The sequence below is a fragment of the Vidua chalybeata genome, chromosome 5 (assembly GCF_026979565.1).
Source record: "Vidua chalybeata isolate OUT-0048 chromosome 5, bVidCha1 merged haplotype, whole genome shotgun sequence".
NCBI classification, from domain to species: domain Eukaryota; kingdom Metazoa; phylum Chordata; class Aves; order Passeriformes; family Viduidae; genus Vidua; species Vidua chalybeata.
This window is the reverse complement of record NC_071534.1, coordinates 11,024,849-11,048,312: the sequence shown is the minus strand read 5'-3', so window position 1 is coordinate 11,048,312 and position 23,464 is coordinate 11,024,849. Positions and strand designations below refer to the sequence as shown.

Genomic DNA, 23,464 nt, shown 5'->3' with positions numbered 1-23,464 from the left:
TTTATTTTAACTAGCTATTTAAAATCACACAGCAATTAAGAGATTTTTGAATTAAAAATACTGAGGAATATTTCTCTGTGCACAGTAAAGAGGCAATATATTATTAGTATCGTAAATCACTGAGATTATGCTGACACCTTCAACTTGATCAGATAAGAGTTCTTCCCCAGGAGTCCTTAAGAGATTTCCAAACAACCAGTAGCCTTTCCTTTTTATTCTCTTTTTTATTCTTTTTCTTGTCTTTTATTTTTTAAATAAAGGTAGCCTCAAAGAGTCACGGACATCCTTCCACAGTTCTTCCACTGCAACATAAGAAAATACAAAGAATCACTTAGAAGTGTTTTTTCCTTTTTCAGTTAGTTAATTTTCTTCTTCTGAAAATTTCATTAAGCAGGGCCAAAGCACCAGTTTTGAATTAATTCTTAATATACAAGGTTTTTTGCTGGACCATTTATGAGTAAATAATTTATAAATTGTTCTGGATTTAGGAGTGATAGTCAGAAACAAAATATGGATTTAAAGAACTGTGGTTTCAGGACTGTGCCAGCACACACATACCAAGTATATACCACTTCTGCAACTTCCAGCCTTTTTACCTAAGAGGGATGGAAAGCGTTTATGTAATTTGCACATCTGTGAACTGAAATTTGCATGCATAGTACTTAAGAAATTCCTTGGAGATTGAAAAGCAGACATGCCAATAAAGACAAACAGAGTGGTAATAAGAATACATGTTACAACAGCAAACACAGGCAACCAATCATTTACAACACAAGCAAAAACATCACTGACAAATAAAGCAAGCACCCTTTCTGAAAAAAAAAAGAGGCTTTGAATCTGAAGAATATTTTGCATTTGCATAACACCTTTCTATTTCAGTCCTTCATAAACATGAATTAACTACATCCATGTCTAAACTAGAATGCAGCTTATAACACTGCTCTAGAAAGAAACATTTGTCATCTGTGGCAGCCTACAGCAACCTAGACTTTAGTGTTAAGGCTTATCACAGGCAATGCTGAAGAGCTGCAGTGTTTATGCCTTATCAAAGCCATCCAGAGCAGTGCATGCTCCTGGGTATATGTCCTGACACTAGTTCCACATCTATGATCACCATCCAGATCATAATGGCATCAAGCCTTGCTTGGTGCACTCACTCCTCTCTCCCTCTCTCCCCCTGCCCCCATCCCAGCAGAAATATGTTATACTGGCAAGAGAACAGTTACACTGTTGTAACTGCAGGTAAACGAAGGGATTCAGCGAGCACAGAGCGCTCACACCCCAGATTAACACGCTGATGTCAGCCATGCCTTGTGCTGTAGACATGATCTCAGCTTCAAATCACTATCCTGGTGCATTGATTTGTGCTGCTGGAGCCATGTTTAATTGAGACCCAGAGGGGACTGTTTTCTAATCACTCGATGATGTAGCCCCGATCCTGGAAACACCTCCATACATGCCTAATTTTAAGAAGATGAGCAGCATGACTCAAATGCTAAAACTTAAGCTTGTCTGTATCTGTAAATTTCATGTACCCACACCAAGGGGAACAAAGATTGTTGATTTAAACAGTGAGGCCTGAATTCCAGCTCATGATTTTGTTGAGGTACCTATGGAATACTTTGGGCTTCAACTGAAAATACTTAGCCGTCAAAGATTACAAGCAGGTTTGAAGAGCATTATACTGACCTGAAGGTACCCCTGTAGCATTTCGTTCAAAATCAGGAATAAATACTTAGTGCAGACACAAACTTCAGTTTCTTCCAGCTTTTCTCCTCATTGTCACCAGTCTCCCTTGGATGAACAAGTGGTCCAGCTGTATTCATGGTAACTGATGAGACAGCTGACGTTGACTGTTACAGCTAACAAGTAAATGGCACCTTTGTATTCATGTAGCTACAATGGTCTCTCTCCATAGGGCTATAACTTTAGGAGTAAGGTAAAACATGGGAAGTGAACATTCTGACCCTATTTCAGTGAATATCACAAAAAGGTTTATATACCCCTTTGCTGTGTGAATAGCCAGCTGAGGCCTTGATGCAGAAAAAATAATGTTAAAGACCACCCCTACATACCTAAGGGAATTTAGAAGGTGTGAAGGAGTTAAAAAAAAAAAAAAAAAAAAAAAAGTAGATATGGTGTATTGCCTCTGGCAGGCTTACACATGTCCATCAAACAGCAGTAACTCCCTACAGTCTAAAGCTTCAGAAGGGAGCTGAACATCAAAGAACAATGCCTCACTTCAGAGATTCAACTCTTACTAGAATCCTGGAACTTTTAGGTTGGAAAAGTCTTCAAGTCATCAAGACAAGACATCATCATATCCCAGCATCAGCCTAGCACTTCTATATTAGCAACTAAGCCATGTCCCATATCCACACATCTTTTAAATATCCCCTGGGATAGTGGCTCCATCACTTCTCTGGGCAGCATGTTTCAATGGTTGAGAACCCTTTCCATGAAGAAATTTTTGCTAATATCCAGTCTAAACCTTCCATGGCACAACTTGAGGCTGTTTCCTCTCATCCGGATACTTGCTACCTGAGAGAAGAAGCTGACACTCACCTGGCTACAACCTCCTTTCAGGTGGTTATAGAGAGCAATGAGTCTTATTTTCTCAAGGCTAAACAGCCCCAGCTCCCTCAACTGCTTCTCATAACACTTGTGTTCCAGACCCTTCATCAGCTTTGTTGCCCTTCTCTCAATATGCTGCAGCACCTCAATGTCTTTTGATAGTGAGGGGCCCAAAAACTTAACACACTTGAGGTGTGCTAAGTACAGGACAATATTGTGACAGTTTACCACTCAACAAAGTTTCTCAGGAACCTGGTGTCATGGTTTAAGCACAGTCAGCAGCCAAGCCCCATCCAGCCCCTCACTCACTCCCCTACCATTGGGACCGGGGAGAGAATCAAAAGGGAAAATGCTAGGAAACTCATAGATTGAGATAAAGGCAGCCTAATAGGGAAAGAAAAAGCCAGACATGCAAGCAAAGCAAAACAAGAAATTAATTCACTGCTTCCCATGGATAGGCAGGTGTTCAGCCATTCCCAGGAGAGCATCACACATAACTTGAGGAGACAAAGGCCATCACTCCAAATGTCCCGCTCCTTTCCCCACTTTATATACCTTAATATATGGTCTGGAATAAGCCTTTGGTTAATTGGGGTCAGCTGTCCTGGCTGTGTCTCCTCCCAACCTCCCATGCACCCCCAACTTCCTTCCTAACATGGCAGTACAGAAAACAGAAAAGGCCTTGGTTCTATATAAGCCCTGCTCAGCAGTAACAACACATCTAGATTATTCACCCTGTGTTCAACACAAATCCGAAACAGCCCCCTACCAGCCTGTGAAGAAAATTCCTCTTTCTGTGAAGAAAATTAACCCCATCCCAGCCAACACCAGCACACCTAGAGATAAGGAATTGGCTATTATTTACACATTTGTTTATACCATCTAGTTTTGATATAATACTGATTTCATCTGATAGCTTGTGCTGGGTGATCCTGTTCACTATCTTTTTATGTGATAGGAAAGTTGTGTTTTGAAATTCTTACAGTGTGCAGACACCAGCATCCTCACAAGACAGCCTACTACCCTGGTACCTGGGTGAGACTGTGTGTGTTTCTAACAGTAATTGAGGCAAGAAGAGAATAGTACATTTCTCTGTCATGCATAGCAACCATTCCATTTCCCCCTTACACAACACATTACTGCTAGCTATCATCCATAATTGCAATGCCAAATATGTCCTTTTGCATATAAAATTCAAGAGCAGCGGTTTCTTGCCAGAACATAATCTTTGTGATTATATAGTTGATTTTATAGTAGTCCTGGTCACAGGTTTATGCTCCCAGCCAACTAGGTCCTTTTGGAGTAAGGCCTTGAAACCATCACATAAGCCTGCACAATAAACCACAGTCACAGTCAGGAACTTCCTGGCTTCCATCCAGTGCTACATTGTAGTGGGAGTTAATTATCTAAACAACTTTGTGGATTTGGACTGAGTCAATCCTAAGTCAAAAGTCTTTATGCCTTTTACTAAATAACTCTGTTTCCTTTATACTGCTTCAGGAATTAGGATACCATCAGCTAGCAGAACAGAGAAGAAAACAGTGGAGTACATTCCTTTTATTCTCCAGAGTTTTGGTGCCTGGGCCTCAGGGAATACTCTTGCTGAAGTAATAATTAACAATTTAGTGGTGAAAAAACTTGTACTTGACCAAGAGGCACAGAAGAGTTTCATGGGAGCAAGCATCCTTCACTGCGAGGCATTATACCCCAGTTCAACACAGGAGAATATCTTCAGGAGAAGACATATGTCTTGGCATGTGTACCTCTGCTGTGTAAACTGTCTCATTCTCCTGCTTTGTGTTGGTCTGTCAGATGCAAACATGCAGCCCACATAGTTTTCTGCCCTTTGAAAATATTTCTGATTATAGTTGTTCTGAAATGCCATCTGTTGCATCTGTGTCAGAAACATTCAGGCATCTGAAATCCATCTAAAACTTTCATTAGAGACCTAGGTTCCTTACTGGAACTAAAGTTAAATCTGTGAAAGAGCATATTTCTGAAGGATTCAGATAGATTTGATTGTATCATTGTACTTGAAATAGACAAAGATGCTCAAAAATGCTATATAAAATCCTAAAACCAGCGGGGTAGGAATCTGCACATAATGTAATACCTGGAGACCATTTATCAATGGTCAATCAATGCCTAGAATTTATCATAGGTTGTGTATTAGAAGATTCCTTCATGATGCCCTTATCGCCTTTAAAAGTAATTAATGAACTGTTATAGTGCCAGTATGAGATTAGGAAACAGCAGCACTTTGCCACTGCAGAATTTTCAGTGATGTTTCCACACTTTCCTAGATGAGAAAAGATGAGTGGAGTACAAAAATTTGTTTCTGTTCCCTTGAAAAACAGGCTGGAGGGATGGATTAATTCTACCATTTAAGTAGAGTTTGAGTATTTTCCATGCATGGCTGGAATCTATCAAAGGAAGAGGGCTCATGTTTTAATGTGTGCCTGGCCCATTTAAGAGACGACATGTGGAGATGTCTGTCTCCCTGTGCAGGAAGACGAGAACAGGCATGCTGGAAGCTTTCACAGGAAAACAATATCAAGGATTTTGGTGTAAAGTTGCAAAGTGATAGGCTTAATGGGTGCAGGTACTGACAGGATCCCAGGGACTGGTATTAAATAAGAACATGAGTACTCCCTCTGTAATGACTGGAATAGTGTACACCTCCAGGGGACATTTGTTTCACATGTTTGTCTCTAAAAGATGTTCTCTTTTAACAGATGAGCACACTCAGAGGCTTGTTTCTTTCTGAAAATCATTTTCAATTGAAAAGGTCAGCTCTTCTAAATACTGTAATATCTACTTAAATTACCTAAAAATGAGTTCCTCTTGTGAAAGATTAAATAATGACCCAAAGTTAAATAATGAATCAATGGATTCAGCTCAACTGAGCAAAAGCTTCTGCAACACAGCCACAAGAAAAATGTTTCCTCTGTATATGTGTGTATTTGAGGACTCAGATATGACTCTGAGTGTGTCAACAGTTTATCTTTAATTCCAGTGACAATGATAAGAAGCAATTTAAAAATATATTTTTCAAGGAGAGAAGTAAATTCTATACACAGAGTGTGAAGGCTCCTTGTCTTGGAGGCTGTGTGGTGGATAGGGGGTCCTAGTCCTTCTTAAAGCTTGCTTATCTACAAATCCTGTGATCATATTTCCTCTAATGCTGCAAGAACTCACATTGATTATCTTTGGATGTAGGCAGCATAAGTGTTTTTTTTTTTTTTTTTCAGTAGGTTATAGCATATTTTGCAAATTTAGATTACGTCTTTTGAAAGAAAAATATTTTTTATATAGAAAAAGCTTTATTAAAGATATTCAGAACCCTAAACTATATTTGTATCAGGAAAGTATTTTTCTCACAATTCTGAAAAAAGAAAAAATATTGTCTTTGTGTATCTTCAACTTCTAAAACCTTCCAGTCATAGAAAGTTTCTTTGATGTAGCCAGTATGTTTTCAATGTGTCTTTTTCAATGAATGCAGTTTGAGCTAGGGCTGCTGGAAGTGTACTCAGATGTAAGTTTGGTGATAAATCCTCTATACCAAGCATTGCTGACACAGGTATGGCAGCTTGGGACACAGCAGTTCATCTAAACTGCTCTCTTTGACTTAGGTGCCACAAGTCAAGTTCTTAACACCAAAGAATACAGCCACAAAATACTATTGCAACATGCTGCAAAAAACTATTACGACAAGTAATAGTACAATATATTTCACAAGAGGATTAAAAAACAAAAAACCCAAAATAAAATAGGGTATTAGGTAAATCATTCAACTGTGACTGCTGTTTCCAAGATAAATGTGCAAATCTGTAGGACCTGAGAATTTAGATGATGTCTCTTAACATATTTTTATCAAATTTACAGTCAGGAAAAAGGATCTGCTAGAGAGTTAGAGAAAGGACAAAAGGAGAATTAATTTTCATGTTAATTTTCCCAATACATCCAATCATTGACAGAAAAGCTGCTCTAGGAGATCATCTCAAGTACCTTGCTGGCATCGTGCCCTGTCTCTGATAGGTGGACACTAGCACATGTTTAGAGAAGACTGAAAAAGCAAGGCAAATATCAGGTAGACTTTTTTACTCCCAGCATCAGGTAATCAGCAATTCAAAGATTTTGAGAGCTGAAAGCTTATTTGGACCATTATATTTAACAAACTCCACTAGAGACAGAAGGATGTTCTGCTCACTTAATTTCCTTCAGCCTTTTATTGCAGATTCTTCAAGTACCTAACCGACAAAAATTTACACCATTACAGAAAGAGTAGGAATATGTGGTAAACACACCACAGGAATACATAAGGGATGAGAGTTTTGGAAATGGAAAAATGGCAAATCCAGTCACAGGGTATTGTTCCAACACCTATTGAAAACAAGGAAAGAGATTTGGGGCTGGATAAAAAATGGGCCGACTGTGATTGTGCAGACAAACAGCTTGACTCCATATGTGGGGGTGTCCTCTTTGCCTATTCCTAGGAGTACTTAGGGCTTGAAAAATATAAAAAAATAGTTCTGTATCTGCAACAATGAATAAAAACCTACTTACAGGGGATCAAGCTGACTGTTATGTTCACTGTTTTATTAAAGTACAGGAAAAACCTTACATGGAAGTCCTCTACAAGAGGGCACAGCAGCCAAGGTGATGCTTCATGTGGACCCAGCCTGCAAGTCAAAAGTAAACTGTGTGGTTTGCTGTACTTTAGGCCATGCCAGTAGCTAGGGATCTGTAGGAAAAGGGAGGGAAAAGAAAAAGAGGTTTGAGATACAGCTGGACTGAGGTGATAAAGACACAGAATACAGTGATTTTTCTGACTTCTCTTCGTCATAAGATCCATGGTTTTGCCTAATGTCTCTTTTTAACTATTCCTACCTGTTTCTTTCCCAAAATTTGCAGTCAGATGGTAGTTCTGTCATTATTTGCAGTCAGACAGCACTTCTATCTTCAAGTCGTTAACTTAAAAGTACAGTCTTTTTACCTGTATTTATTTTAACTTTGCTTTATGATTGTTTCTTTCAGCAGGTCCCTATATTTACACTGCGAGAAATAATTGTTTCATGTTTATTTTCTGCATGATGTAGATTATCATAGAGCTCTTTTAAATTAATCAGATATGAAACTATTCTGTGTGTCAAGACTCTCCTCCTGCCATGTACTCCACATCCTCCTTCAGATGGGCTACCTCTGTTATTCAAAATGTAGACTCAGAGTGAAAGTTTACAGTGGTATAACAACCTTTTCCAATTCATTCTGCATTCCTTTCTCATTAATTGTTAACTCTCTTTCTTTGTTTATTTTGGTTTAGTTTTGCTTTTAAGAGTATAAAACATTAACCTAAGTCTTTTCATGAGCTGTTCCAAATAGAGTACATTTCCAAGATGTGACAGTTAATTTAAAGGTTTGTTTAGATTTCCTTCTGAGTATATTGCTCCACACTCATCAACATGACACTCACCTGCCATTCTATTATCAGCCACTAGCCCTCTTGAGTTCCTTATGCAAATCTTCTCAAGTAAGTTGAGCAGGGCAAATTGTCAGCCTCTCTGAATACTGATCACCAATTTTTCTGACTTTTAGTGGATTATAATCCCAATATTGACCTTTCCCTCATACACTACTGGACCATTTGGTCTAGTGTCTTTCATTCATATATTTGGCTGACTCAAGCAGACACAATATTTATGAGGTTTAAAATGAGGAAGCCAAGGTACCTGAATCAGCCTATCCACTGAGCAAGGAATGGGCAATTGTCCTATTCCTAAGGCAGCTATTGCTGTCTCCACTGTTCACTGCTGCAGCCAGAATGAAGTTACACAATGTAGCTGAGCCAATCCAGCTGCTCAGGGCTGCTCAGACAAGACATCTTCCTCCCACATCTCTCTTCCCACATTCTTGGCCTCATCGTCCTGTTTCTCTCCTCACATACCATATCTGCCAATTGTCTGATACCTCAAAGAGCCAATTTAACTACCTAGCCCACAAAAATCTGTTTATTCGCTTTCCTGTGTCAAGTCCATTTTTCATCCATTTAAAAAGTTGAATGTTGTGAGCACAAAGCCTGTTGAAAACCAGATTTGGCACAAGGAAAGGGTCGGGAGCCTGTGGCTAGAGAAAGTACTAAGACCTCCTCACTTTTAAAGACAGTGAGCCATTAGATGAGATGAAGTCCTTCTAAGAGTGAACCACTCTTAGAACAGGTTAAGCTGCCAAGCTACCTTACCACCCAGCCAAAGGAGGTCATGTTTCTTCCCCCTATTTCCAAGTTCTCCTTTGTTTCCTCTCTTTTTTCTCTTAGTATTCCTTCTTTATATCAGCTCTGGAAATCACACGGCCTGACTGAACTTTTCTGATCCTCAGGTAAGTCAACTCATCTCAGCAATCAGCCAAAGCAGAATAAACAAAACTTTTTTGCTGGGTTCTAATTTGCATAGATTACATCAGCTTACAAGGAGATCAGATGAGATCCTGGACTGTTTAAGATAAGCACTGGAGCTGAGTGGTGGGTAAGAGAGGTGAGAAAGGGCAAGAGGGAGCACTAAAACACCCATTCCTTGTTGCATTTAAGAAGTTAATTTGAAACTATACCCATAGACTGATATGGTTAAAGCTGGCTTCTAAATCTGAATTAAAGGTGTAGTTTTAAGCATTTCTGTGCTGCAGTATTTTTGCAGAGAAGAATAAAATACTCAGAATGACCTGCTTTGGAAGATGGCAGGTAATACACTAGTGCTTATAATTCCCTTTCCTTCTACTTTAAATACAAGAATGAATTCTTGACATGTCTTTCTGAAGATTTCCAGATCCATACATATGTGGGGTTTTTTTCAAAAAATGAGTCCTGCAAAACAGACCCTGAAATCCATCAATTACTTATCCAAGAGGGAAGATACTGTGATAGTGAACAATTTGGTGAGCTTGTGGGTGAAAAATGTAATGCTACCAGCTAGCCACCTTTTAGCATTTGGTGTGCAGAAAGTATTATTAGAAGGTGATCATACTCAAAACTTGAGTGGTTGTTGCTTTTTATGTCAACATGGCATGCTGGGAAGTACCAGGGCCCTGGTCTGGAATGTTAGTACAATATTCCTGGAAGATCAGAGCTGTAGTTTAAAGAAAACTAAGGACATGTACATACAGATACAGATAATTTGAGGCACTTTGGAAGTTTAAGGACAAGCTACCCAAACTGTTGTGTCAACACCGCCTACAAAATTAACCTGTGTCTCTGCAAAGCTACTATTTCTACTCTATCCAGAAACGAGCTTATGTGCTAGGGAATGGAAATTCAAAACCCCTCTTTTAATAAGAGCATATCTATGCATTTTTACGTGGTTTTGTATGTTTTTCTATAAACTAAGTAGGTCTTTTTGCCCCCTATGTTACTTCTCTTTGTGTTCTACAGGTTAATTGAATATTGGAAGAAAGTGCATGTAGTCACTCCTTTATGGTGTACTAAACATCCTTTGCTCTTGTTTTTAGGAAAGGGCTATGTTCCTCATGCTTAAGATTCTCTCCTTTATAAGTCTGTAAGACTTTGTCATACACTCACGTACTTTCTACCTGGTTTTGGCTAGCCTAATTGTGAAAGTGCATAGACTGAAAGGCCTCTTTTTTCCCTCAGTTGTGGGGAAAACGTCTGCTTATTATGCTGGAGTCTCTTTGCATAGCTACATGAATGCAACAAACATTTTGATTTACTTGTGTAGAGGGACCCACATTGCATATATTTGGTTGAAATTGATTTTGCATTTGCTAGAGGAAGAGGAACAATTTACATGGTATTTTAATTTTTGAATATATTAAAATTGTAAAATGACTCTTCAGAAGTAATAAAAGAAGCTACAAATATCTTTGAGTTCCCATTTATTTTCATAATTAAAAGTGAATATTATTTTGTAGATAAAGCTATTTCATTTTAACTTCCCATTATAATAGTTACTTGAATATTAATTATTCTCTAGGAAGTTCTACATTGATTTGATTTTTATGCCAAACATGCCGTAAACATCTCTTAGGTACTGAAAAATTTTCCCATTCCTTTGGATATAAGAAAATTCCCTCTTTTTGCCATACATAACCTGATTCAAAGCAAAATGAAAGACTTCTATGGACTTAATGTGTGCTTATCTTCATAATACTGAAATCAGACTATTTCAAACCTACCCTGGCAGCAGGATAAGAAATCTGAAAGTTATTATATTGCAGATTCCCTATTTTTTGTGTTATTTGAATGAATACACAAACAAGGCTTTTAAGAGGCTCTGATCCCTCTCTTTGTAGTTACAGTTCAGAGAATTCAGAGGCGTGGGACTGAACTGAAAATATGTGGGGTATTCCTAGAGCTGCCAGTAATAGGTAAACCATGAAACGGGCCTTTGCTTTGTTTTCTTCAGGAAAATTGAATTCTTGAACAAGGGAGGAAAGGGGAAATTTAGAAAAAGACTTTTTTTCAGATAAGCACTTACTCTGGTAGGCTCCTATTTAATCATTGCCCCTGGTTGATAAAACAATTCCCTATTGTGTTGTACCTTTGGGCAGCCACATAAGGAATCTGCCCTGTGAGGAAAAAAAAAAAAAGGAATTACTTACATCTAATATGTACCTGTTAAATTACTGCAGAAAGGAGAGTGCTACGGTGGTGTAGGGCTGTGCAGGGGACTTCCCACCTGCCCTCGGACCTTCACCCGCTGGCATCAGCCTTTTGGGCACAATCACTCCTCTTTCCCCTGCTCTGCTCCAAATTGGAGGGGGTGTAGGTTTTTTCCTTCTGAAGCTCTATTCCAAAATCTCTCATTCCCAGAGGGTTGCTGTGAACAGGAACCGTGGTGTGTGTTCACTTCCCTTCTGGCAAAGCTGGTTTAAAATAATAACAAAAAAGGTCGTGGAACAGCTTAGTACGAATCCAGTCTTTCGTGTTGCTGCCTCACTTGTTCTCTTCCAGGCCACATTTTCGAAGGTGTATTTAGTCTGTAAAGGCTCCCATGCAAATAGCTCGTTTACTTAAAAGTCCAGGGAGAGCAGAGGGGCCACAGCGGTCTTTTTCCCTTCATCTTCCCCGTACTTGTTCAACACCTTGTGAAGAAGTACTGAGGTACTGAAAAACCAGGTTATTATGCATTGAGAACTGGTGTGGCAACTGTAGCTTGCCCTTCATTAACGTGCATTTAAGCTGAGCGACTTGACCTGAAGTGGCTGGAGCCTCCCGGGGAAAGTTTTCAGTGCTTTTTTTTGTGTGTGTGTGTGTGTGTGTGTGTGTGTGCGCCTTTACGGAGTTCCACACGGGAGCAAAACCCCCTCTTTCTCTCTTGCTGCCTGCTGCCCTGAGGGTGACAAGGCTGAAAGTTTAGCAAGTTCTGTGCATAACTCCACATCACAGGAGCAAGTGCGTATTCCCCCCCTCCCCTTTCTTTTTCCTGCTTCTAAACACCTCCTTCAAGTTCGCAGTTGGGCAGGACTCCAAAGGTGCAGCAGCAGCAGCAAGCTGGAGTTCAAAGTTAGCAGTAAATTGCACAACTTCCAGCTCATCGCTACGCTCGGTGACTATTAACAAGCTGGAAGGCGCTCAGGCCAAAAAATAGGGGAGAAGGGAACACCCTCGAATTGTTTGGGGATCGCTGATGTTATGCCGCTGGGATCATGGCTCCTTTTGGAAGGAATTTATTAAAAACCCGGCATAAAAACAGGTAAAGTGCGTGGGTATGCGGAGGAAAAGGTAGGGCGCTATGGGATTAATTATTTTTTATACTTTTTGTTTGGTTCTGGGGGCAGGATGTGTTATCCAAACCGTGCCGTTCCCAGCAGCTGAACTCCGGGGCTCACCTGCGGGCAGCAGCCGGGCCGGGGGAACGGAGGGGAGCGGGCCGGCGTGTGCCGAGGGAAGGGGCTTTTCCCTTGCCCCCTTCTCCCGGACCTTTCGTGCCCCTCTTCGCTCTGGCTCTTTTGACTACTGGGCAGTATTTTCCGTGAGCGGGGGGTAGCTCTTCCGGACTTGGAACCTTCCCGGCTGAACCGATGCGAGCAGCGGCAGTGCCCCGCGCTGGGAAGGTGACGCTCGCCGAGGCCGGGAGAACCGGCTGCAAGCCCGACGTTCGCGTCCCGTAGGCGGCCAGGGGGAACCCGGAGCTCTTCCCCCGCCCCGGGACAAAGCTCCCCGAGTTTCTCACGGGAGGGCCGGGCTCCGCGCCTTAGCCCCGTTGCCCTGCGAGGTTGACCGGCAGCCTGCAATCCCGTCGGATCAAACCCGTCCCTTATCTTGTCCGCTGGCTGTCAGCCTGGGAGGTAGGAGAGCATCGAGCTCTCAGCGTGGGGAGGCGGAGGGGGGGAATGCTTTTTTTAGCCTTTGGTCCGGGATGGACTTGTACTGAATATACTTTTTTTTTGCTTAGAAAATTCTTCAGCGGGACTGCTGTGGTCCTTGGGTCTGCTACAGCAAAGTTTCTTTACGGGGACTTTGCCCCTTACGCTCTACATGCTTCCACATGCCCCACACGCGGGCTGCAAGAAGGAGAAGGAGGGTTATGTAATCATGTTAGGCTCTAGGGTGGCACTAGATTTTTTAAGAGTAAATTTGCTTGGACCCTATGGAATGTACAGTGGCTGAGCCCATATAGCTAACGCTGAACAGAACCAGATCACTGAAATTTTGCCACAGTGAGAAACTCTGAAATCACTTGTACGCTCATCTCCATTTTGCCTAGTGCTCTTCACTGAAATTTAGTTTGTATTTAAAGGAATGCAAAGGATGATCTTTTCTATGGGGAATATAGTTGAATTCTAAATAGTCTTGTAAAAATGTCCCATTTCGCTTCCATGTTTGGCTTTTGGTTTTCACATTTGAAAATTATTTGGGGGGGGGCTTGTGTTTGCTGGGATTGTGTAAAGATATTAAGTTAGCATATTGTGTAAAAATATTAAGTTAGCATAATATTGAATATTAATTAGAAAGATTGTAACAGTCAATGTTTTAAAATTGAATACTATTTTAAAATTATTAATAATGCAGTTTACTGATTAAACAGCGTATTTTGGTAATGTGTCTGAAATCAGTAAAACTTTCATATAATTCTCATGTGGCCATTTTTTGTTTAGAAGATGTAGAAAGATGTACATGAACTTTTCTATGAAATTGCTTTCACACAGAGCTGGAAATTTATTGCTCTTAAAATGAAAGTTTTGTTCCTGCTATCACCTACCTGAATAGGGATTAAATCACAAAGCACAGTTCCACTGTGTTCAACAGTGAAATTGTTTCTCTTTTGGGTATTTACAATATCTTCACACTAATTGCATCAATCTCATTATGTTTGCTGATGTGACATTTTATTCCTCAGGAAAAGAAAGTCATAATCCAAAGCTTTAAATAGGCAATAAAAATTAAAATATGAAAAGAACCATTACTGGTTCATCTGGGACTTTCTAGTCATTTTATCCTCACATCCCCAGAAATAAATAAATGCCGCTAATGGCTGAGAGACTGTGGCAATAAGAAGGGGCTGTGTGACCAGAGAAGTGTAGGGGGAGGGGGTCAAGACCAAAGCAAACTACATACTTCTTAAGATGTGTCATTATCTATTCAGATATTTAAATTTCTGCATATTTAATGTTAGCTTTGATAATGAATTTTGAAAATTAAACTTTGCTTATGCAGTTAGTAAAATGGTTTTGCAGTATGATTGAAGAGCTACATAATAATTATTTCTCATTTTAATTGTATCTTGGTGAATTCATTTGAAACCTTGAGAATTGAGCTTAAAATCCTTTATTGTTTTTAGGCTGGTAGTTGGAGAGTCAGAATTTGTGGCTCACTACTTTGTCTAACTCTCTGTAAAGAAGGACCAAAAAGGGACATACACAAATGTATATCTTTAACCTGCTGCTGCTTTGTGAAATAGGCCTAGTGTTCATTCACATTTCTGGGAAACTGAGCTTTTTCCTTTTTCTCTGGAAGTTCTTAATGACCATTTGCTACATGAAAATATAACTCCTGAAAGTTATAAGATAAGCAAATGAGGAATAAAATATATGTTTACATGAGGACATAAAGCTAAGTTGAGGTAACAAAGGTAGGTGGAAGGAGAGCCAGAAGGAAAATGAAGGCGTTACAGTCATTTGCTCAGATAACAAGATGACACCACTGTAATTAGTGCTCGTCTTGCAGCATCGCCCAGAGGTTCCAGATCAGGTCCATGTTTAATAGTAGGCTCTTCACATCCAGATTGTAAATTGTTAGTCCCTGCCCCTAAGACCTCAGAGTTTAAACAAAGAGGTTACACTGAGTCTGTGTCTAAGCAAGAGGCAAGGGATGTTGTCCATTATGCTGCGAGTCTTTAGAGAAAGAAACTGAGATTAAACCTCAGGAAGACAAAACCTGTGCTGAACTACTGTTAGTATTTGAAAGATCTTCAGTCAGTATTATTCTCTTGGGCTTCTAAAATGTCAGTAATACAGAGACAGCACAAAGCCCATGTAGCCAACAGATCACTTAAGCCCTGGTTTGATTTCAAGAGAGTGGCCTCTAGGATTGTGACTCCAGCATATGTTTCTTGGCAAGAAAGACAATGATGTATTTTTCAGGAGCTATAAGTAGTTTTTACAGCATTCCTTGTCCTTCTGTGACAACCAGAAGCAATCACAGTCCCCAGAATGTGTATGTGCTTGTCACTATGTCCCCAGGAGAACAATACTTCCAAGACGCCCCACCCACTTACAAACCCAAATGTGCACAGCAGGGACAGGTTGTACCCTCTAAGGCAACAAAGGAAAAATGAATGTTTCCTGCAGGATTAAGGCTCTGCAGCATGAATAAACTCAAGGGGATTTATTTTTATGCAGATCTCTTAAAGATGCTTACTTCGAGAGTGAGAGGAATGCTCAGCTCACATCACACTTCAGAAGTGTAGTGAGAGCAGGAAATGCTTAGCTGAAGGTGAAGGAAGAGAAAAGGCACTGAGTTCTTTGCTCAGAAGGTCTAGTATTGGTCTAACACATTGCTCTACACAGAGACAAAACAGCTCCCTATCCAAATATGAGAAATACAGAACATAGATACTTGCAGTGTTTAGGTACCAGGGTTTCATATTGTATTTGATTTCCTGGTTGCTAAGCAGAACAGGAATTTTTGCTGCATTGATTTTCAGTAGGACTAAGACTTCTCCTCTGTTGGGTGCTAGATATGATCACTTTTGAAAATGGGTCTTTAGGTTTATTTAAATACTTCAAGGATATCTGGATATATGTCATAGTGGGAAAACTGACCTCATTTCTATTTCTTTAATCGACACCATTTCCTTGGGTTTTGCACATAAGCCTTAGACAAAACTGTTGAATATCTACTGTTTCATTTGTGTTGTAGCTGGGATACTGAAAGGGAGAGGGTACAGATAATCCATCTTGATGCTGTAGGGCTGTCCTGTTATGTTCAACACCTTGAGAAATACATTTTGCCAGTGTACTTCATGTTGGTCCTATGTTTACTACTAAAGTTTGTACACTCTGTTGGCATGCAACAGTTCTGAACCCAGAGTAGTGTTTCATGATTAAACAATTGTGTTACAAATCTGTTAATATTTAAATGTGTTTACTGGTTTTGCATTTCCTTCCTGTATTTTTTTCTACCTTTTACTGTTTACAATTTTCCATTGTTTTCCACTGTTACTCACTGCCACAGGAGTTAATGTTTCTCTGTAGAAGGGAAAGACTTACTTTGCCTACTCTTTAGTTCTGCCTTTCTTTAATCAGCTCATCTCTGGTTCAGAGGTAGAAAGAAAGACCATGTATCTTCATTCAGTGTTATGGATATAAGAGGGAGTTCTTCCTGGCCTGACAGAGGCCCCTCCCCAGTGAGAGGCACATTCAATTATTCTCTCAGTGTAGTGAATTAAATTAGAGACTTCATCTATCTGATACTGACTTAGCATTTCCATGATCCCTCCCTTTCTCCCTCCCTCCAGTAGTTTCTCATTGCATCTAGTTAGCACAGTGATTTGTGTATTGCTCTGAACATCTCTTCTGCTCTACCTACGGTTGAGTACACTGCTGTACATTTTAAACCTTGATGAAGTAAAACTGGAAATGCTCAGCATTGAGGTTTGGACTGGTAAAGCTCTTGGAGATCAGCTGCTTGTTTGAATGAACTGTGTATGACCCACACTGTAAGTCTCATGGGATCATGTGAGATGTCTAATACTTCTCTTGGATGAGCACACCTGGATAAATGTCTATATGAAGCTATAAAGGTGCTTTTTGATACAAGACTACAAGGTATTTGGTATGTATGTTGGAAAGGGTAGATAAAAGTTTTAGAATCAGTGCTGCTACCTGTGTTAAAGTTTTAGATTGAAAATATGTTGCTTGTTTTGTAATGGTAGAATGCATTCTTTTTACATATTTTTTTTAACTTTTCCCTGAGTGTGAGATGTGTTAGTGAACAATCAAAGAGGTTGTTCCTTTTTGAGTCAGACTTCATACATTATAATTTATTTTCTGGTCTGCCTTGGAAGCTTTGTCTCAGGGGTCAAAATGGCTGCACACATTTTCTAATAATCTTTGTATATATTTGTTCACTTCACTTTCAGGAAGTACTTTACGTCTAGCAAAACACTAACCTTATTTCTGAAGAGTTAATTATCTACTACTCCAGGAGGGCAGGCAGCAATTTCATCCTGAAGGAGTAAATAAAACGAGTAATAGAAGTGTAATACTACACCATCTAAGAGCATGACTTTGGTTAAGTTGAAGCTAATCTGAAACACTAATATAGTGTAGAGTTAGGCTGAGAGATACATTTCAGACAAAAATCCCATTTTGTTTTAAATTAAAAGATTAAAGAGGAAAATATTAAAAAGAGGTAAAATCTTGCTGGTCAGTTGTCATTTCCTATTTTACTGTTGAAAAACTAGTATTGAAGTATATGAAGAAAGACTCATTGCTGAATATGTAATTAATTCAGTAGACAGAAGTAAATTTTCCGAGTTGGGCATTTTTTAAAATTCTATTAACTTTAATGAAAGTCAGTGATAATCACAGAGTAGTACCTCCTGATTTACCTATACTCAAAAAAAACAGTTTTTTGTTTGTTTTATATGAGTAATAATAGCAATTTAAAACTCTGGTCTGAAACACTATTATTTGAAAACATTAACATCTCATATGCTGTGCAAGCCTTAATTAGTTCATCCAGCTTCTATATTTAGTATGTTGGTAAATCCTTATTAATAGTGACAGAAAGGATGATGCAATATAAAAATGTTAAGACCACGCATTAAGTGAAGCCTAGGACTGAATGTTGGGCATGCTGGTACCCAGTCATGTGCATAGGTAACTGGGCTGTTACTGTCACTTCTATTGTTTCTCTTATGTGTTATGATACTCTTGAGATGATGACTTTCTGTCTTCTGTACAGTGTTTCCATGCCAGCAGTTCCTCAGGTATCGCACAAGACAAAATAGATAAGAGAGTTTCAGGAAGCCTTCTCCAAAAGAATACTTTTTTGAACATGTTTCTGGAACTTGACTCAAATAGGCTCCAGGATTAACCACATTGCCTTTTCCTGGTTTGACCTAGCCAGAAATACAATTAGGGTGCAGGTGTTGCAATAGTGATAACAATACTAATTTTTTTGTGACCTCAAACACTCGATAAGCTTACATCATTTTCCTTAGCAGTAATTTGGGTGTTAATATTTACATGCCTCAGGAAAATAAGTAGGACATGACTAGACAGTATAAAATGTGTAGAAGTGCAGACTGTGAAAGCCAGTAAGTGGGAGAGGTAAGAATTAGATCTGTGAGTTCTTTTTTTTCTAGTCCTCATGCAGTCCACTAAACTTAGATGCCATGCAGAAAAGTGACAATACATTTGTATTGTTTAAGTTTGATTTTATGTGATTTTTCTGAGGAATTTTTCAATGGTTTAAAATTTTCCATAATGTTAAAAATGTCTTGTAAGGAGAGTTTCAATGTCCCATAAAGATAAATAAATAAAGAAATGCCACGAGCATTTTTATATATTTTGAAGTGGTGTATATTTTTGTTCACTTGTGAAGTGAACAAAAGAAATTATCTGAAGAAACTAAATAGAAAAAACCAGAAAGGAAGATTCTCGATGGTAATGATAATAAATTGTCATGTAATTGTATTTTTAATACCATGAAATCCAAGTCCTGATGCCATGTGGTAATGAGCAAAAGACATCAAACTTGAAAGAAAAAATTCTAGTGCATGTTTGGTACATCTCTCATGCACTTTATTTTTACCCTTTATTTAAAGATGTGTTTCTCTTTCACCAACTTCCTTGTTTCATTCTCACTCCTGTCTGCCTGAGTGCAGTTTTCCCTATGTCAGTTTGAGACATTTAAATTGCAGTTTAGATGGTTCCTAGACATGCATTTTTGAGCACCAGCATTCGGAGAAGCCAGGCTATGTTGTAATCTTGGAGGTGATGTAAACCTCTGTTTTTCTGGGTTGTGGTTGCTTTTTATGATTTTTCCACATTAATTAGTAAGTTGCAGAAAAATCATAGGAGAAAAAAGTGCTTATAGAGATGACCTTTGCTGTGAATATAACATATCATCTCTTTATATCAGGGGTCAAAATCATGAACCTGATTAAATTGCTTTCTTTATTCTTCATCCCTATTTGCTCTCTTTCATTGATGTAAAGAGTTACAAATTTCCTATCACAATGGTAAATAGAATAATCTCTATTAAAAAGCAGAAGATTTTATTTTTTCCTCCTTTTAATAATACAAAAATATTGAAGCTTAAAATAAATATGCAAAAGCATAATATTCTCATGTTCAAGGACAAAATCAGGTTTATGAAAATTTAATAATCTATTAGACCTTTGTTTTGGTCAGGTATAAATATGTTTACCTTACTTTAGCTTGTAAGGGTGTATGACCTCACTGGAATAATGCAGTTGAGTGAAGACTACTAATTTTTAAGAGAGTCTGCCCTTGGGTCTTGAACATGCAATTTGCTTTGTGTTAATAGATTCCATCATCCATGTAGAACATCTTACTTTGCTTTCCTCAACCTCTTTCAATTCAAAGGAATTCTTTCTACAGAGGGTATTTTCCACTGTGAAAGCACTTTAAAGCTACAGCATTTTTCAGAGCAACAGTTGGGACACTGTTTTGATGATCAAAAGTATACCTCATTTACCATAGGAAGTTATCAGATTTTGCTCACTGATCAAAGAGTGATTTAGTGATATTTATAAATGTGGGATCTTGTGCTGATCTTGTTCAGCTGCTGTTCTGGTTGATAAACTGATGTTCTGAACTGCTGGTTTTTTTGGACATTAACTGTTGACAAACTTCCTCTGGACTGATTACTAAGGCACTGGGTATACTTTTTAAACTTGATTATTGCCTGTATCTCTCAGGGCCACTTTGTTGTTAATATCCTGCTTTACTGAAAAGCCCTGCACAAATCCAGTTTTCTAACAACAATCTAGGATTGGTATTGACTTTACTGCACTTTCCCAAACTCGTGGTACTTTAAGGATTAGGTAGATAACTAATAATGTTTGTTTACCCATGGAAGTCCCTACAGGTGTCTGACAAAGATCTACGTTAGTTTTGGAACTGCAGTTGTGGATGGTCACAGTACTTTTGCTGACACTCACACTGCTCCTGAGATTCAAGTACACAATGAAATACGAATGTCAAGCTCCTCTTACTCTACTTGAGCCACTGAAAATTTTGGTATCTTGTCATCTAGGTACTCTTTGTAGTTAATGGATACATCTAAACACTTCTGGAGGGCAATTCATTTAGTCTTAGACAGGCTGTCAGTATGGGATTAGTCACCCTTTTGGAGGTGCCTATTTTATGCCACTGATTACAGAGGAAGGTCAGAAAATTATCTTTGCACATCTACATTTTTAAATAGCTTAAGGTAAATGATAGGAGCACCACCCAATCACTTTTCATGGAGCATGCTCAGGTTTGTAGAGCAGGTTATTAACCATCTTTTGCACCACTTATTTTAGAAATTAAAAAGGTAAACATGAACGGAGAGGTGAATAAGAGGTAGATTATGTATGATTAAGGTAGAGCCATCTTAATAGCATGGATGTCTTCCCTGACCCTGCCACAAGATTCCTACCTAGTTTTGGGCAAGACACATAAACCACAGTTTACAGAACTGCTTATTCACGGTGTGTTCTTCATTTGCTAATTCAGTGTCCTGTAAACTCTTTTACATGAGGGCTGAGCAAAGGAAGTTTATGGATATCTTATTTTGCACATGTCTGTGGATATCAGTTCAGTCGGAGTGGGAATTTAAATGAGTGGATAACTTTGGTTTGTAAAAGGCAGTTCTTTCCCTACAAGATTATGCGGAGATAAATTCCTTAATGTCAGCCTGAAAAGCAATTGAATATCTGATGGTAAATGACACATATCAAAAGTTTAAATATTGAAAAGTGTCCTCTAAAAGGGTTGTACTATACCTAGGAGAAAAGATACAAATAAAAATGCAAACATATTGAAGAAATGTAAGGAATAAGGGCTAGTTTTATGAAGGTGCCTAAATGTAATTCAAGTAACCTAAGACACTCCCCACTACCTGTACTTCTATCATGTCTTACACTGGTCCTGAACATTGTGCAGTTTGTGCTTCCCTCATTATGCATTTTTCAGGAAAGTCTTGTGAAGTTACTCTAAACCAAAATTCCCTCAGTATTTCATGTTGAAGCTGCTTCATTTTCTGCTGGCTTAAATTACAGTAAGGCAGACAAGGACAAGGATTAGTGTTGAAAGATTCAGGGAGAGAAGGGAATCAGGTTTTGGGTTGCTGTACTAATTAATATTTCTCTTTTTTTTTTATGCAATGAACATTTGAACATGATCTAACAACATCCAAGTCCTGCCCTTTTGTTCATGTTTCTGACTGCTTTAGGTCAGTTCCTGCTAACTTGCTGGTGTCAGCAAGCCCCATTGTTAGGAGTTCAACTATTTTGTAGTACTTTCTGTGGAAGTTGAAATGTCCAAGTGAGCATTATGGACTTCAGCAGCAAGGAAGACACTTGAAAGTTATAATATTTGGTGTCTGCAATGCCTCAGTACCTTCTGTGTCTTGAAAAAACTGAGTACTGTCTGTTATACTCATTTAAGTGAGGCAAGTGACCAGTGTAGCAGAGAATGAATCTTTCTATGGATATACTTAATCAAATTAATTTTTGTTTAACGAAGTAGCATGGAAATCTTTAACAACATCTGAAATTTTTCAGTACTTGGCTGCATGCTAAACATATTTCTTCACGCTAAAGCATTTGTGCCTGGTAGGCATATATTCAGTATAAAAATGCATTTATGACAGCTTGTGTTGCATGTGATCACAGAATGCATATGTATAGCTCATGTACTATCACATATGTACAATAAAATATATTATAGCCCCCAAATAATTGTATATATAAACAATACATGCAAAAATAGCCACTTCTGTAGGTTGCATATTTATGCATCTACGTATTACAAACCTGAGTACACACAAGCCTTTCAGAAGTGACAAACAGAATGTGCACATGTCACAGAAGGAAGCTAAATATGTGTATTTCTCCCAACATGATAGAACTGTTCACGTGGCAGAGGGAAGCATGTCTTCATCCACCTGTCGCTGTGGTAACCACTCAGCTTATGAAGTACCTTTTTAAAAGGCCTTTTTATCCTCCCTGAGCTATGAAGCCATCTGAGTTGCTCATATGTTGAAAGAATCTCCACCTGCAAAGACATTTGGATATGTGAAGTAAAGAAACATAGGATTAATTTGAATGTTGACTCAGTCTGACTTTCCGTGAACTAATGACAACAAGTAGTTTGCAGTGTCTTTCTGGTGTCACAGACTGCTTGGGATAATCACTACCCTGCCATAGATGCATCTCACAAAACTAGCACCATTATTTCTTGGGCCTGCCTTGGTCTTTGGTCAAGTCACGTAGCCATGCTTGGTTTCAGCCCACTGCAGATTTTTGGCCTGTGTCTGCTTTCCCTGTTCATCACAGTTCTCTTGCCAGGAGTTACCATTTTTTCAGCTGCATTAAATTTTTGAAGTTTCTTCTTAAACTGTTCAGTCACATTGGATGGCTGTCTTAGATGGTTTAACATGGCTTTTATCTTTATGGCTTAATTCATCATGACTCATTGGAGATCAGACAAGAAGCTCAACTCCAGTGGGAGGGTTGTGATGGACAGCTGACCTGGTTATGAGCCTCTTCATATGGACTCAGCTGGAAACACATTATCTGAACCCATTATGTCTGTCATAGAACAGGTTTTGGGCTTAAGTCACAATTGTTCAAATATTTTAGGATTCCCATGGCTTTTTATCTGAATCACATGGAATGTCTTTCCTCTGCAGTCATCTTCCTTCATCTTCTTACAGCTAAAATTTTGGGGGGAGGGGGTGGGTTATTAGACACCATTCTCTGTATCTCTCTCTTGTCTATACCTTCCTTCTTTGCATTAATTTCATGAATTTCCCATTACTCTTGGTAATCATTCTGATCCAGCTTTAAATTTGTTTCCAGACAGCAATTCATCCCTTTTTGCCTTTCCTATCTATATTACTTATCTGGCTAGAGCTAGTTTTGCAATCTTCTATGCCCTCTTTACACACTTCCATTGCTTGGGAAGAGCACAGTCGGTGAGGTTAACAATTTATTTCATTTGTTCAGTAGCTTCTTTAGAGAAGATGTGGTTATATTTCAGAGACCCTATCAGCCTGTGGCTGACTAACTACATATTGAAGCATTCATTGATAGGCAATTTTAGAAAATTACTTGAAAGCATAAGCTGCACAAATCTCTCAGGCTGACGATGGACAGTAAAAATGCTTCAGGTTTCTTTTTAAAAAAATCATGTCCAC

The 23,464-nt window shown here is 38.9% G+C and overlaps 1 protein-coding gene across 2 annotated transcripts in view; it reads left to right on the top strand.

Annotated features, from left to right (window-relative positions):
• RASSF9 (Ras association domain family member 9) overlaps positions 1-23,464 on the top strand; it is a 42,437-nt gene that overhangs the window by 4,151 nt on the left and 14,822 nt on the right. The window contains exon 1 of one of the 2 annotated variants that reach the window (XM_053944201.1): positions 12,132-12,275. The exons of the other annotated variant lie outside the window; for it this stretch is intronic. Coding sequence (XP_053800176.1) covers positions 12,229-12,275 — 47 coding nt within the window. The 5' untranslated portion in view covers positions 12,132-12,228. Of the gene's footprint in view, positions 1-12,131; positions 12,276-23,464 lie in introns of those variants that run through there. 2 annotated transcript variants of the gene reach the window in all.